Consider the following 13,253-nt stretch of genomic DNA (forward strand, 5'->3'; position numbering starts at 1 on the left):
GCAGCCCAGCGGAGACTGTGCTGCCACCCCCGGGCAGAGCGTGACACGCGGGAGCAGGTCCCGGGCTGTGCCAGCAGATCTGCCTTTCCCAAGGACAAACCCCGTCCTGCCCCGCGTGGGCTGGGCTGGGCAGCCCAAGCAAGGACAGGGAGCCCTCCCGGCTCGGGCCAGTGCCCGTTCCGACCCCGAGCCGCCCTCGCACCCGCCGCGTCCCTCCCGTCTCACTGTCCCCGAGGGTCCCGCCGGGGGTCGCGGGCAGCCCTGAGGAGCTGCTGGAAGCGGCTGGGCCGCCGGCTGCGCACCTCCAGCCCGGCCGCCAGCCGCTCCCTGTTGGCCCTGGTCAGGCGCTTGATGTGCACCAGCAGCTCGGGGGGGGGTCGCGCCGGAAGTAGGGGCTGCAGAAGTGCAGCAGGGGCCCGTCGGAGCCCGGCAGAGCCGCGGCACCGGCCCCCGCCAGCGCCGGCGTCTTGTGGAAGCCGTACAGGTTGAGCTGCCGCACGAAGCTGCCGAAGTTCGTGGCTTTGAAGACGCCCGGGGCCGCCGCCGCCACATCCCCGCCCGCCCCGGCGGCGCCGCCCGCGCTCAGCAGCTCCCGCTGGAAAAGCGCCCCGTCGACGAGCAGCCCCTGCGCCCGCGGGTCCCAGCGCACGGAGCGGACGCGGGGGCTGTTCACCAGCTGCCACAGCCTGGCGGGGAAGGTGCCGGAGCTGTTCACCAGGGCCGCCTGGGAGCTGCCGGCACATCGCGACAGGGGCGCGACAGGGGCGCGACAGCGAGCCTAGATGTGACCGAGAGTGTCGCGGGCTACCCACCCCGCACCCTGTCTTCGCGCCCCAGCGGTGTCAGACGTAGACGACTTGCCTCTGTCTTGGGTGGCCTCCGAGCAAGAAAGCGCTGGGAAGATTTCAAGGCCTTCACTACATTATTTTCGTGTCATCAGATGTCTTAGTGAGGTGGCACGAACCAAACCCCTTTATTTAACTGAAATCGTCCCTACTGCTTAGTTTGCGACACAAGCCCAAACCACCAAAGCAAGTGCAGTAAGTTTCAGAAAGGGGTCAAAATTGAATAAAGGATTGCACACTGTTTCTATTTGTAAACTGAAGGCAATCTCTCTCTGTCTTCTACATAGCAGAAGTTGGGAAAAAGATGCTAGAGTGAATGGCTTCCGTATTTTGCATCGGGTTGCTAACAAAGTTCCCTACCTAAAAGCAGACAGATATAATAGGACAAGGCAAAATGAGAAAGAGAGATTAGAAGACATAATTTTAGCCGCTTTTCCAGCAGATTGGCTCATTATTTCTTGCAGTCTCTACCTGTCTTTTGCAGATTTTGAACATTTATCAGTTGGAGTCAAGAGCAACAGCAGGAAGGAGCAGAAGTTTTGTCAGCATTGTCATCAGAGATAAAATCCTACACCTGAGAAGGATCTTGCTTTTCTCAAGGAATTAATGGGCTACAGTTTTAATGAACTTGCGCTGCTGTCTTCCCAAGAGGATTTGCATTTTTACTTCTTCAGTAATAATTTATTTTTTCCCTAGTCTTGAGAGAATTGTAATGCAAAATCCCTTTTGCAACCAAATCTTTTCAATGTGGACTAACAAAAGAGATCTTGCAATGATCTGTGCTGTGTCACTTCTTATTTTTATTTTAAATTGTCTTGTGAACTGGGAACACTTTTCCATTTACAGCAGGACAAAAATAGACCTATTTCCCCCCCTCTGTTTTAATTTATGCCTTTTGTCATGTATTCCAATCAATTACCTTGAGGCCCCATGTGACATCTTTGTTTTTGTGGTGTGTCCTCATCTGCACATGCACAGAGGAGAGCAGGAAGTCAATGTGGAGAGAGACAGAGGATCCCAAATAACACCCAGTCCTGACCACCAGGACTGAATGTTGGTCATCTTATGTGACATGTCTGATTGCTGCAGTGGGTTTGAATTAAAACTGAGTCAAACTGCATGCAGAACAGGTAACTGAAATGTAACTGTATTAACAGGAGTGGTCACATTCATGGCTCAGGAGTTTTTGTTGTCCATCAGGAACATGCCTGCTCCACATCTCTATTGTGAATCTTTACCTTCCAGTGACAACAGAAGCCTCCTGCCTCCCACTGGCCTGTTCCTTTCTCTGGAGTCTCCTCTCCCCTCCCTTCCCTCCCCTCCCTGAAGGAAACTGTGAGGTTTAAGTAATTGGATTAAAACAAGTTATGGTTTATGGTTGGACTTGACCCTAAGAGTCTTTTCCAGCCTGATTAGTTCTTTTATTCTATATTGTCATATCCTGGGGTAAGGAATAACAAATTCGTCATTCAGTGGGATTAGAACTCTTGGCTTTGCATCCTGTTCTAAAGCCTGCACACACAAGCCCAGCCTGTCTAGTGAATGCATCACAATTCTGCATGTTATTTTAACATGTTTGACAGCAAACATTTCTGTTTGACCGTAAACATTCCACAATTCTATGATTTGGACGCACGCTCCATTGATTTTTCCCCTGTAAACTGCAACTTCTGTTGCTCTCTTCATACTTCCTTTTGTTTGGACTATGAAGAACATTCAGAGCTAGAAGCACTGAGCTGGTGTCTGCTGTTTGGACATTCATATGTAAGAAAAAAGAGTGTGTGTGGTGCGTGTGAAATTGCATGTGATGAAGAAATTAGGAGTCATTTACTAATTATCAAAGAACAAAGTAATATTTCACTAAGCACAGCTAGAACAGCCCCAGGGAAGGGAACCAAGACACATTTATTTATTTGGATTTTTTATTCTGCAATACTCTGTATCACTTATGTATATGAGAGAGAAGGATGGTACCAGCAAGTAAAACTAGTAATAGAGAAAAACGTCCCTTTTAACTTTTTCTTTCAGATGAACTAGTTGTCAGCAGTTTACCCAGGAAACATCCTACAGACATTCTGCAATGCATGATTTGGATTACAGTTTGCTTCTGGGAATAAAGAAAACTATTCTGGCAATCCTAGACAGAGGCAGGTCAAACCTTTTCATTTGGTAAGGCTTATAGATATTTCCCTCCCAACATTTTTGATATGCTTTCTCTTCCTTACATTACTAAAAAAATAACAAGACGTCATTTAAGTTAGGTCTTCTAGCACTTTGTGACAAAATACATATACACTGAGGATATGAAAGCCCAGAGGACAGATTATATATCTCCTGCTAGTCTGGTGGGGCAAGAGCCTTCTGGTATCTCAATCCATTTGTGTTAACCACCTCCAGCAGCAAGTCTGTTTGTGTTAAGGAACAGATACTGAAAGGCTCAAAAGGGAACTGCCAGTAACTTGTTACCATGGCCAGAGACTCTGCTGTCCTTTACAATCATTGAAGGCCAGTTGCAAATTTTTTCTGTTTAGGTTATTGCATTTCTGGTGACCATGAAAGTGGCAAGATAAACTCCTTGAAAGGAAATTGTATCCAATGGGGTTTGACCTCTTCTCCCAGGCATTTAGTGACAGGAGAAGAGGAAGTGGCCTCAACCTGCACCAGAGGAGGTTCAGGTTGGACATCAGGAAGAATTTCTTCATTGAAAGGGTAATCAGACATTGGAAGGGACTGCCCAGGATGATGGTGGAGTCACCATCCCTGCAAGTGTCCAAGAAACAAGTGGGCTCGGCACTTCCTGCTAATACAGTTTAGTTGACAAGGTGGTGTTTGCTCAAAGGTTGGACTCAATGATCTTGGAGATCTTTTCCATCCATAATAATTCTCTGATTCTATTAAATGATCACTAAAAAAGGTCTGCCTTTGTCTGGACAAGTGTGATGGGTTTGATCCATGGCTTCCTCAGTAACCAGGTGTAACTAAGGAAGTGGACATTACATAAGTATTCCACACGTGTTTTCCACGTAACAGAGGAGGAGGGGAGATAGGAAGTTTAGTCTTCCTTCTTCCAGCAAAGCTGAGAGGAGCAGGAGGAACCTTGACGGTCCCTTGTTTCAGTTGGTTTCCTAGCCTGGGACGTGGTGAGATTGTACCATTGCCTGTTCTCCTCCTTTCTCAAAGTTTTTAATTGTATTTGTCTGTTTCATTTGTTTTGGTTTGGTTTTGTCCCTCCTTATTCCTTGTTACCTGTTCCCTCTTCCTTTTTCCCTTTTCCCCTGGGGTGGGGCCCCACATAGTGTGTGCAAATTGCATATGTGGTTGTAGATGTTAGAAAATATAATTTCTTTTTAATTCAGTTCAGTTTCTTTGAGTTTTTTCTTTTCAGTTTTTTTTTTCTCTTTGGTGGGAAGACTTTGAAAGGAGGGAGGAGAGCAGTCCAGGGTTGGTAAAAAGAGCTAGGCCAAACCTGAAACAACAAGCAGCACCTAATTCACAGAATAACTTGCAGTTATTTTCAACTTGGGCAAGTTCCTTGTGCATATGTGGGTGATTGTACAAAAACTCGAAGAAAACATTCTTCTCTCACTTTGGGCAAGGTATTTGTTTCCATTCCTTTACATGTTCCTACAGAACCATGAAATTCAAAACACATTTGAGCCTTTTTTGATTCCAGCAATCCATTTTATACTCTGAACTTGCTAAATCATTGCTTCAATACACCTTCTCTGTCACATACTGTTGGCTTTACTGCTCTCAGTGAAGCTCCCTGAAGTGACAAATCTTCCTTCACAGACCAGGAAGTCAAAAATCAATTCAAGAGTCCTGAACAGGGAATTAATTTGGCACAATTTCAGTAAGCATTCTTAGTTGCAATATGGCATTAGTTCTTGTCGCAGCCTTGGTCTCTTTCGGGAAGGGACCAGACCAGCGACGGGGTTCGCAGACTGCCTGCTGAGCTGTCGTTCGCGGCTATCCCTTGACCCAAGGTATGGTTTGCCTCGCGAGCTGAGAACAAACACCAAGGAGACAAGGGTGGTCTGACCTGATCCGAAGATCTAGGCTGATCCAACTTTATTGGGGGGAAACAGGGGTTTATATAACTTGGGGTATGGAAGGTTCTGGAAAAGGGGTGGAGCTGAGGCGGAGCATGCAAATCCACCTCAGCCCATAGGGTAGGCAAATTAGGGGGGAGTGAACTTGGGCGTGGACTGGTGACAGGCAGGGCCAGGGCCGCCCCCTAGAGGGAGCTGGCCAATGGTAGCTGTCTCCTTGTTGCTAGGCACCTGCCTGCCTGGGGGAAGGTTCTGGAACTGGGAGAGCAGTAGACATCTTTATTTTAATAAAAACTGGGGATAAAACTGGGGATTTAGAAAGTCCGCATTGTAGTGTCATTGTCCGGGTTCTTCGGGCTCTTCCTGGACCTTCCACACGTCGAACTCCGTTCGGCAATCCCTCGTCCTCCTCCATTCCTCCATGTCCATATAGTCCCCATCTCCAACATCTCCTCCTTTTTTGTCTTGTAATGTAGCTGGGAAGACCCTTCGGATGATCTGATTCTTGGCAAAACCCAAGGAATAGGTGAACGCAGAGGAAAGGCAAACGAGCACAATTTGTTTTAGCCAATTGGGCATAAATGGAATTTGAATGCTTTCGAAAATATCTTTAGAATAAAAATTTGGTGGGGCTCGAGCTGCGGAGAATAGATTTTTAAATTGTGTGAAATTATAGAAGGCAAATTTAGTTCTCTCCTGCAGCTTGTCAAATTCTAAACAGCATAGGTTGGGTCTATCCGAGCAGCCGATCATGCGGGCAAGCATGAAATAGTCAACGGCCGCTCGGTAGTTTACAGACCCAGGGAGGTTCAGGGTATATTCGGTCATTTTAGTAGTAATTGGATTGACATACTTATCAATGTGCCCGTCTGTCTTTCCTAGAAAGGTACGGTTAGTGAAGCAGTCTAAGGAATCGAGTTTGGAGGTGGTGTTAATAGAAATGAATGACACTATTGTGGATTTCAAATTGTCTGGGTCTGGGTCCTCGTTGACGCGCCTGGGCATAGTAGGGGTGGCTGGGTCAAGGAGGACCAGCCGGGCGATGGTACATGGACCCCCTACAGGCAACGATGGGATGCCTGTCCAGGCGCGGTCACCGCAGACCAGGAACCAGCCTTTGGGTAGAATTTTCGGCCGAATGAAAAAGTGGGACTTTAGAGGCTCTCTGTACCATTTGTTAAAGCACCAGAATGAAAGGTTGCGATAAGCAAAAGAATCGGGTGTTAGCGTGTGGTTAACAGTAGCAGAGGTTTGGCGAAAATAAAAACAGGTGTTAGTGCGGGGTGAGCCTAAAATTTTTATCTCAATAGGTTCAGAGTCAGCCGGGGTCGAATAATAATAATCATTGAACAGCCGACTGACTTTGGAGCTATCGGGGAGAGCCATCAGGTGAGACTTTAGAGGGTCATCTATATTAGTATTGGTTAGGCAGATTTTGCCAGAATTCATCACATCCGAGAGTTCAGCCCAGATATTACCCCGAAGGGCCGCTTTTGGTGGTAATTTGGGAGATGCTGGAGTCGGGACAGGACGATGTTCGGTCGGGGACACGCAGCTGAGGAGGATCAGGATCGCGCAGGGGTCGGTCAAGGAGACGACGGTGGCCGCGATGACGAGGGCGATGGTCCTTGGAAGACCCGGACTCTCTTGGAGGGCACCCATCTCGGTCCGCTTTCTGTTGAAACACAAGCGTATCCCTTTCCCCAGGTTATTAGGGGAAACGGGCCCTCCCATTTGTCGGTTTCAAGATCTTTGTACATTACTTGGGGTTTTTCATCATTTAGGCTGTTATTTTCGTTAAAGTGGCGAAGGATGGGGTCAGATTTCCTTCTTGGCGGTTCAGGAGATTGAGGACATACAAGGCTTTTGCCAATTTTTCTTGGGGCGTTAGTGATGCGGTGCTCTTTTCTTGTTTTTTCAGCATATTTTTTAAAGTTTGGTGAGCACGTTCCACTATCGCTTGCCCCGTAGGATTGTGAGGTATCCCCGTGGTATGTCTGATGCCCCACTGTTGGAAAAATGCTTGCAGGCTGGCCGAGACATAGGCAGGGCCATTGTCGGTCTTAATTTGCGCTGGCACTCCCATGAATGCAAAGGCGGCAGTTAAGTGCCTTTGGACGTCTTTGCTTTTTTCCCCCGTGTGGGCAGACGCCATCATTAATTTGGAGAAAGTGTCAATTGAAACATGTACATATTTTAGACGGCCGAATTGTGGAATGTGAGTGACGTCTGTCTGCCACAGTTGTAAGGGCTTCAGCCCCCTAGGATTGACTCCCGAGGGCTGAAGGGGGGAAATTTTCTGGCACTCTGGACAACTTTTTACAATTTCTTTTGCTTGATGTTGGGTTAGGCTGAATTGTTTTTGCAACGCCTTTGCGCTTTGATGGAAAAATTCATGGGAGGCGCGCGCCTGCTGCACCAAGTTAGGGACAACGGACACATCTGCCAAAATATCAGCTTGGCGGTTTCCCTCCGCTACGGGACCAGGGAGAGTGGAATGAGAGCGGGTGTGAACAATGAAGTATGCGTGCTCTCTTTGGCCAATTAACATAATTAAAGTCCAAAATAGGGTGAAGAGTTGTTGATTACGCAATTTTTTGAGGTAGGAGTGTTCCGCTCTCTTAACAACTCCCACTACATAGGCCGAATCACTGACAATGTTCAGAGCCTGATTGGAGAAGATGGTAAAGGCTCTGACCATTGCCGACAACTCCACCACTTGTGAAGAGCCTGTGGTGACGTGGCAGTCGCTACACCACTCATCGTTGACTTTCCATGTCACCACAGCCTTGCCCGTTCTCCCCGACCCGTCGGTAAATACCGTGACAGCGCCGGGAATAGGGGTCAAGGACCGCATAATTTTTAAATTTAGGGGGATAAATTTGAGTTTTTGGGTGATTTTCTTACTGGGTAAGGAGAATTGCACTTGGCCCTCAAAATCCTGGACCGCCAATTGGAAATCTGTAGAAAGAAGGAGCATTTGATCGTAAGTTTCTGATGTTATAGGGAGATATATGGTGTTAGGGTCTTGGCCTTCCATTTCCCAGCACCGCTTTCTCCCCCTGAGAATGACCTTGCTGATCATCTCAGGGAGAGTGATGATGGTTTTCGAGAAGCAGTGCTGGAGGAAGACCCACTCCCAGATGATCACCTTGTCATCCTTCTCATTAATTTGCCCTATGATGGCAAAGGGCTGCTTTGGGCCTTTTAGCACAACCAGGATAGGCGGAGCCCCAACCAGCTTCCTATGGGACTGCATTTTTGAAATTTTGTTCTCTACAATTTGGAGGGCATTTTTGGCTTCTTTTGTAAGTGAACGGGGCGAATCGAGATTGGGATCCCCTTGCAATAGGTCGAATAGGGGGCTTAACTCATCTGTTGTTATTCCTAATTGAGGCCGAATCCAGTTGATATTCCCTAACAATTTCTGCATGTCATTTAATGTTCGAATATCATAATCAATTTTAATCTTTTGAGGAGTAATGGAGGAATGGGACAGTTTCCAGCCTAGGTAATGCCAAGGAGAATCCCATTGGATTTTCTCTGGTGCGATCTCGAAATGGAAGGCCTGCAACGCTGTGGTGACCGAATTAAGGACCCGAATTACATCTTTTTTGGATTCTGTGCAAATTAATATGTCATCCATGTAGTGGTAAATGATGACAGATGGATTTTGGAGCCGAATTGGAGATAAAATTTTGGCAACATAAATTTGGCACAGCGTGGGCGAGTTCTTCATGCCCTGTGGCAGAACCTTCCACGCAAACCTCTTATGGGGTTCTCCGGCATTCCTAGTTGGAACAGAAAATGCGAACTTGTCCACATCCTCCGGATGCAAGGGGATCTGGAAAAAGCAGTCCTTGATATCAATTACTACAATAGGCCAATTATGAGGAAGCATGGATAGGGCTGGCATACCTGGTTGTACTGGGCCCATGGACTCCATCACTTCGTTTATTTTCCTCAAGTCATGTAATAGCCGCCACTTGCCCGACGCCTTTTTGATGACGAAGACGGGGGAGTTCCAGGGACTGGTTGATGGGGCGATACGGCCTAATTCTAGTTGCTCTTTTACAAGGAGTTCCAATTGTTGCAGCTTCTCGTCTGGAAGGGGCCACTGGTCTACCCATATCGGTTTTTGTGTTAGCCAATTGAGTTTGGGTAGCAGCTGCTCACCAGTGGCCGATGTTAAAAATTTGTTTTCAATTTGGCGCCCCACTGCCCCAGTATGTCTCTCCCCCATAGTGTCATGGGCAGTGGCAGTATCAGTGGCCTGCACGAGGCCACATTTCCGTCAGAGTCGGTGAAGGTGACTACATGCCGACTCTGCATGGGTTTTAGGGTCCCCCCCACCCCAGTAACGCTGAGCATTGTCTCCTCCTTTGGCCAGATGTCCGGCCAGTCCCTGACGGCGATGATGGTAATATCTGCCCCTGTGTCAAGTAGCCCCTCGATGTTTGTCCGTCCCAGGGGTGAGGCTACTACCACCGACAACAGGGGTTGTTCCGCCGTCAGGGTCGTGGTCCAGTTGACTGCCTTCTCCACGGGCTGATGTCGCTGCAGGTGTGAAGTAGGGAGAAGGACAGCCACCGGATCCATGGAGGAGACTTCTACTGGGGGGAGAAGAACCTTGAAAGATACAGTTAGGTCGTGTCCATTGATATTGTCAAGTCCGTTGAGTGTCACAATTTTGGTTTGGGCAATAATGCCCCTTTGTGCTGCTTGCGCGGCTGGTTGGAGGAGGTACTCCTCCCCTTCTTCCAACGGCTGCTTAGATGTAACTTTCATCTCGCACTCCTCCCCCTTTAGGATGGTACAGGGATCACAGGGGTGCAAGATGATGCAGCGAGCCCGCTTTAGTGCAGGCTCGGCTCCGACTGAGCCCGTTGGAGGCACGCAGGAGAGGCATTTAGTGTCGTCGCGCCCCTCCTGGTGCTCGGCGGGGAGTTTCCCTGCCCACCACCCTCTTTGCACTGCGTTGGGGGGTCGCTAAAGGTGACCTGCTTCCTATATTGTGACTTAGGTGACTTAGGAGGAAGCGGGTCACCATTGATGTCAGTTACGGACCTACACAAGGAGGTCCAGTGCTTCCCCTTACCGCAGCGCTGGCAGTTGTATTTTGGTAATGTCTTTGGTGAGGGTGGTGGCTGGTTGGCGGGGCAGTGTCTTTCGTAATGCCCCACCTGGCCGCAGTTGTAACAGCGGCCTGTGGCCGCGCAAGCAACAAGTTCGAGGTCTTTTTTGGAGTAGTCCACGTTGCGGCAGGCCTCGACCATCTCCAGCAACGTGGGCTCTTTTAAAGGCTGGAGGATCCTCCGGCATTCCTCATTGGCCTTTTCTACAACCAAAGATCTAAAAAGTACGTCCAGGGCTTTAGGGTCGCTAATCTGCTTTGAAGTAGCTTCCCTAAGCCGGGACGCAAAGTCATAGAACGGCTCTCGTGGCTCCTGGAAAATTAGGGCATACGAAGGTGTGCTGGAGCTTGTCTGTGCCATCTTCTTGATTGCCTCAAGCGCCAAGTCCGCTGACTTATGAAGTATAGGCAGGGGAACCATGCACTGCTGAGTGTTGGTAACAAACCTCCCCTCCCTGTACATCTGGTCGATGGCTCTGTCCTTTGTCAGCCCCCTGGGAACGGGGACGAAGTCCCCTTCGGTGACGTGCTTCCTTATGAGTGCCTTCCACTCCGCCTCGAAGGCGGAGTATTGTAGGGAAGGCAACCAGGCGCTCGTGACCTGCCGGATGTCATTTGGCGTAAGGTCGAACGCCTGGAAAAAGGACTCCAGGAGGCTGAGCATGTACGGGGAGTCAAGGTTGTGCTCAGCTATGGCCTTCTTGATGTCCTTCAGTACCGGATAGGAGATAGGCCTCCATTGGGGTGGCCTACCCCCCTCCACATGCACTGGGAAGGCCTTGAGCATGTCTAAGTCCCCTGCCTGGGCCGCCTGCTCGTGCACCACTTTCCACGCCTTCTCCTGCGCCTCCACGATTTGATGTACTACCTCTACTTGGGAGGTGGTGGAGGCCGGGAAAGCGCGGGCCGAGTCGGCGGCCGTGGTGTTAAATGTGTTTGGCCTTGGCGCTGAGGCTAGTGTCATATCCGTGTAAGTCATGTCCAATGAATGTCTCTTGGGACTAGTGGGGGGAGAGATGTTAGACTCCCCCTCACAGTCCAGTTCATCACACCTCTCAGCCCTCGGTGTTATCGGGGCGAGAGAGTGTGCACACTCCGGAGGCGACGATGTAAACCGGGCGACGCGACGGCACTCCTGCGAGGTTTTGATGGAAAGCTGCCGGTGCACGACGGATCGGCACAAGGCCTGCGGCCTGGCCAGGGCCTCAGGCCTACACGGCTTCTCCGGTGCGGTGCCGCAGGGTGGACTGGGCAGGGCACGGTGGCAGGGAGGCCTCGGTGGTGATGGTGGGTAGGCCTCCCTCGAGTGGGCCTCGGGCCTAGCTGGATGGGCGCAGCCATGTTGGTCCAGGTGGGCGGGGCTGTAGGCCTGGGTGGAGGCGTGGCCACAAGGTGGAGGCGTGGCCATGACGCCATGAGGGGCGTAGCTTTTGGGCGGTGCTTCAGGGGGCATGTACTCAGGTGGTCCCTCCCAACACTCCCCATCAACGGCTCCTCCCATGGCTCCTCCCCTGTTATCCCAGGCCACGAGGTGTTTCGCGCCACCGCCATGTTCGCCGCGATCCATGCAGTGTCCCCCCTCCGCCATTTTGCCCTTGATCTTGTCCTTGGGGCTGGGGCAGGAGGACGAAGGCTTCGAGGCGCCATCTTGTGCCCTCGCCGAATTAACGGTCGGGTGCCCAGTCCTTTGGCGGTCCTGGAGCAGCATGTACACCAGCCGCCAGGCGATAAGCGCCTTTGCCGCCGTTTTGTCACCCTTTTTCTCCGCCTTCCAGAGTGTGGCTCCCAGATTGTCCTAGTGATCGATGTTAAGTTCCTCTGGGACTTGTAGTTGGTGGGAATTTATCCAAGTAGCCAGGGCTTTTAGGGAGGCTTTATCGTACTTGTGGCCCTGGTACTCGATGACCGCTCTGATTTTCTTATAAACTGGGTGCTCGGATTTCCCCAGAGCGGCTCCCATGATGTTAATAAGAGATGGAGTTCCGAGTCTTTCAGTCTCTGTTGGGGGAGTTGGAGATGGGGTAGGAAGGGTAGGGGCTTCCCTGGCAGCTCACCTCTCTCGATGGTCGCCTGCTCCAACGATGAGGTGGGGCCGATGCCCAGTCTCTGCCGGGGGAGACTGCCGGACCGCAGTGTCTCAGACACTCCTGCGGCTATCACCAATCCGAGACTGCAGTGAGCCTATCTTGAACGACAGACTCAACAAACAGTCCCGGGTTTCGGCACCATCTGTTGCAGCCTTGGTCTCTTTCGGGAAGGGACCAGACCAACGACAGGGTTCGCAGACTGCCTGCTGAGCTGTCGTTCGCGGCTATCCCTTGACCCAAGGTATGGTTTGCCTCGAGAGCTGAGAACAAACACCAAGGAGACAAGGGTGGTCTGACCTGATCCGAAGATCTAGGCTGATCCAACTTTATTGGGGGGAAACAGGGGTTTATATAACTTGGGGTATGGAAGGTTCTGGAAAAGGGGTGGAGCTGAGGCGGAGCATGCAAATCCACCTCAGCCCATAGGGTAGGCAAATTAGGGGGGAGTGAACTTGGGCGTGGACTGGTGACAGGCAGGGCCAGGGCCGCCCCCTAGAGGGAGCTGGCCAATGGTAGCTGTCTCCTTGTTGCTAGGCACCTGCCTGCCTGGGGGAAGGTTCTGGAACTGGGAGAGCAGTAGACATCTTTATTTTAATAAAAACTGGGGATAAAACTGGGGATTTAGAAAGTCCGTATTGTAGTGTCATTGTCCGGGTTCTTCGGGGTCTTCCTGGACCTTCCACACGTCGAACTCCGTTCGGCGATCCCTCGTCCTCCTCCATTCCTCCATGTCCATATAGTCCCCATCTCCAACAAGTTCTCTTCACCAGATCAAAGCTGTGGTGCCTTAGGATGCTCTTATGAAGGATAAAGAAGTCATGAGTGTTTCCTTTCCCACTACCTGTCTGTCAGGTTTGAAATTTGTACACATAATGTCATGTTTTAATTTAAATGATAAGTTGAAGTATTTTACTTTTTAAATTAATCTTTTTAGTAGAATTAAAGTATTACTGATCAATCAATACAGTCTGAGGAGCACAAAAAAGATTTGCAAAAGGAATCTGAGATCAGTTAAAGAAAGCCTATTAGGAAAGTAGCTGACTCAGTAAACAAATCAGAAATGATTTATAGTTATGTGTTGAGTTGGCCCTTAATGACAGGTTCACCCTATATAAAGAGTTCAGTTGAACTCCAT

The 13,253-nt window shown here is 49.9% G+C and overlaps 1 protein-coding gene across 1 annotated transcript; it reads right to left on the reverse strand.

The window, feature by feature from the left end:
* Positions 1-221: 221 nt before the first annotated feature.
* Positions 222-1,809, reverse strand: LOC139685049 (heat shock factor protein 5-like). The gene is given in 3 exon segments (XM_071581566.1): positions 222-374; positions 377-778; positions 1,765-1,809. Coding segments are annotated over 3 exon segments (600 nt in total).
* Positions 1,810-13,253: the final 11,444 nt, after the last annotated feature.

Source organism: Pithys albifrons, chromosome Z (genome assembly GCF_047495875.1).
Source record: "Pithys albifrons albifrons isolate INPA30051 chromosome Z, PitAlb_v1, whole genome shotgun sequence".
In the NCBI taxonomy this organism is placed as follows: domain Eukaryota; kingdom Metazoa; phylum Chordata; class Aves; order Passeriformes; family Thamnophilidae; genus Pithys; species Pithys albifrons.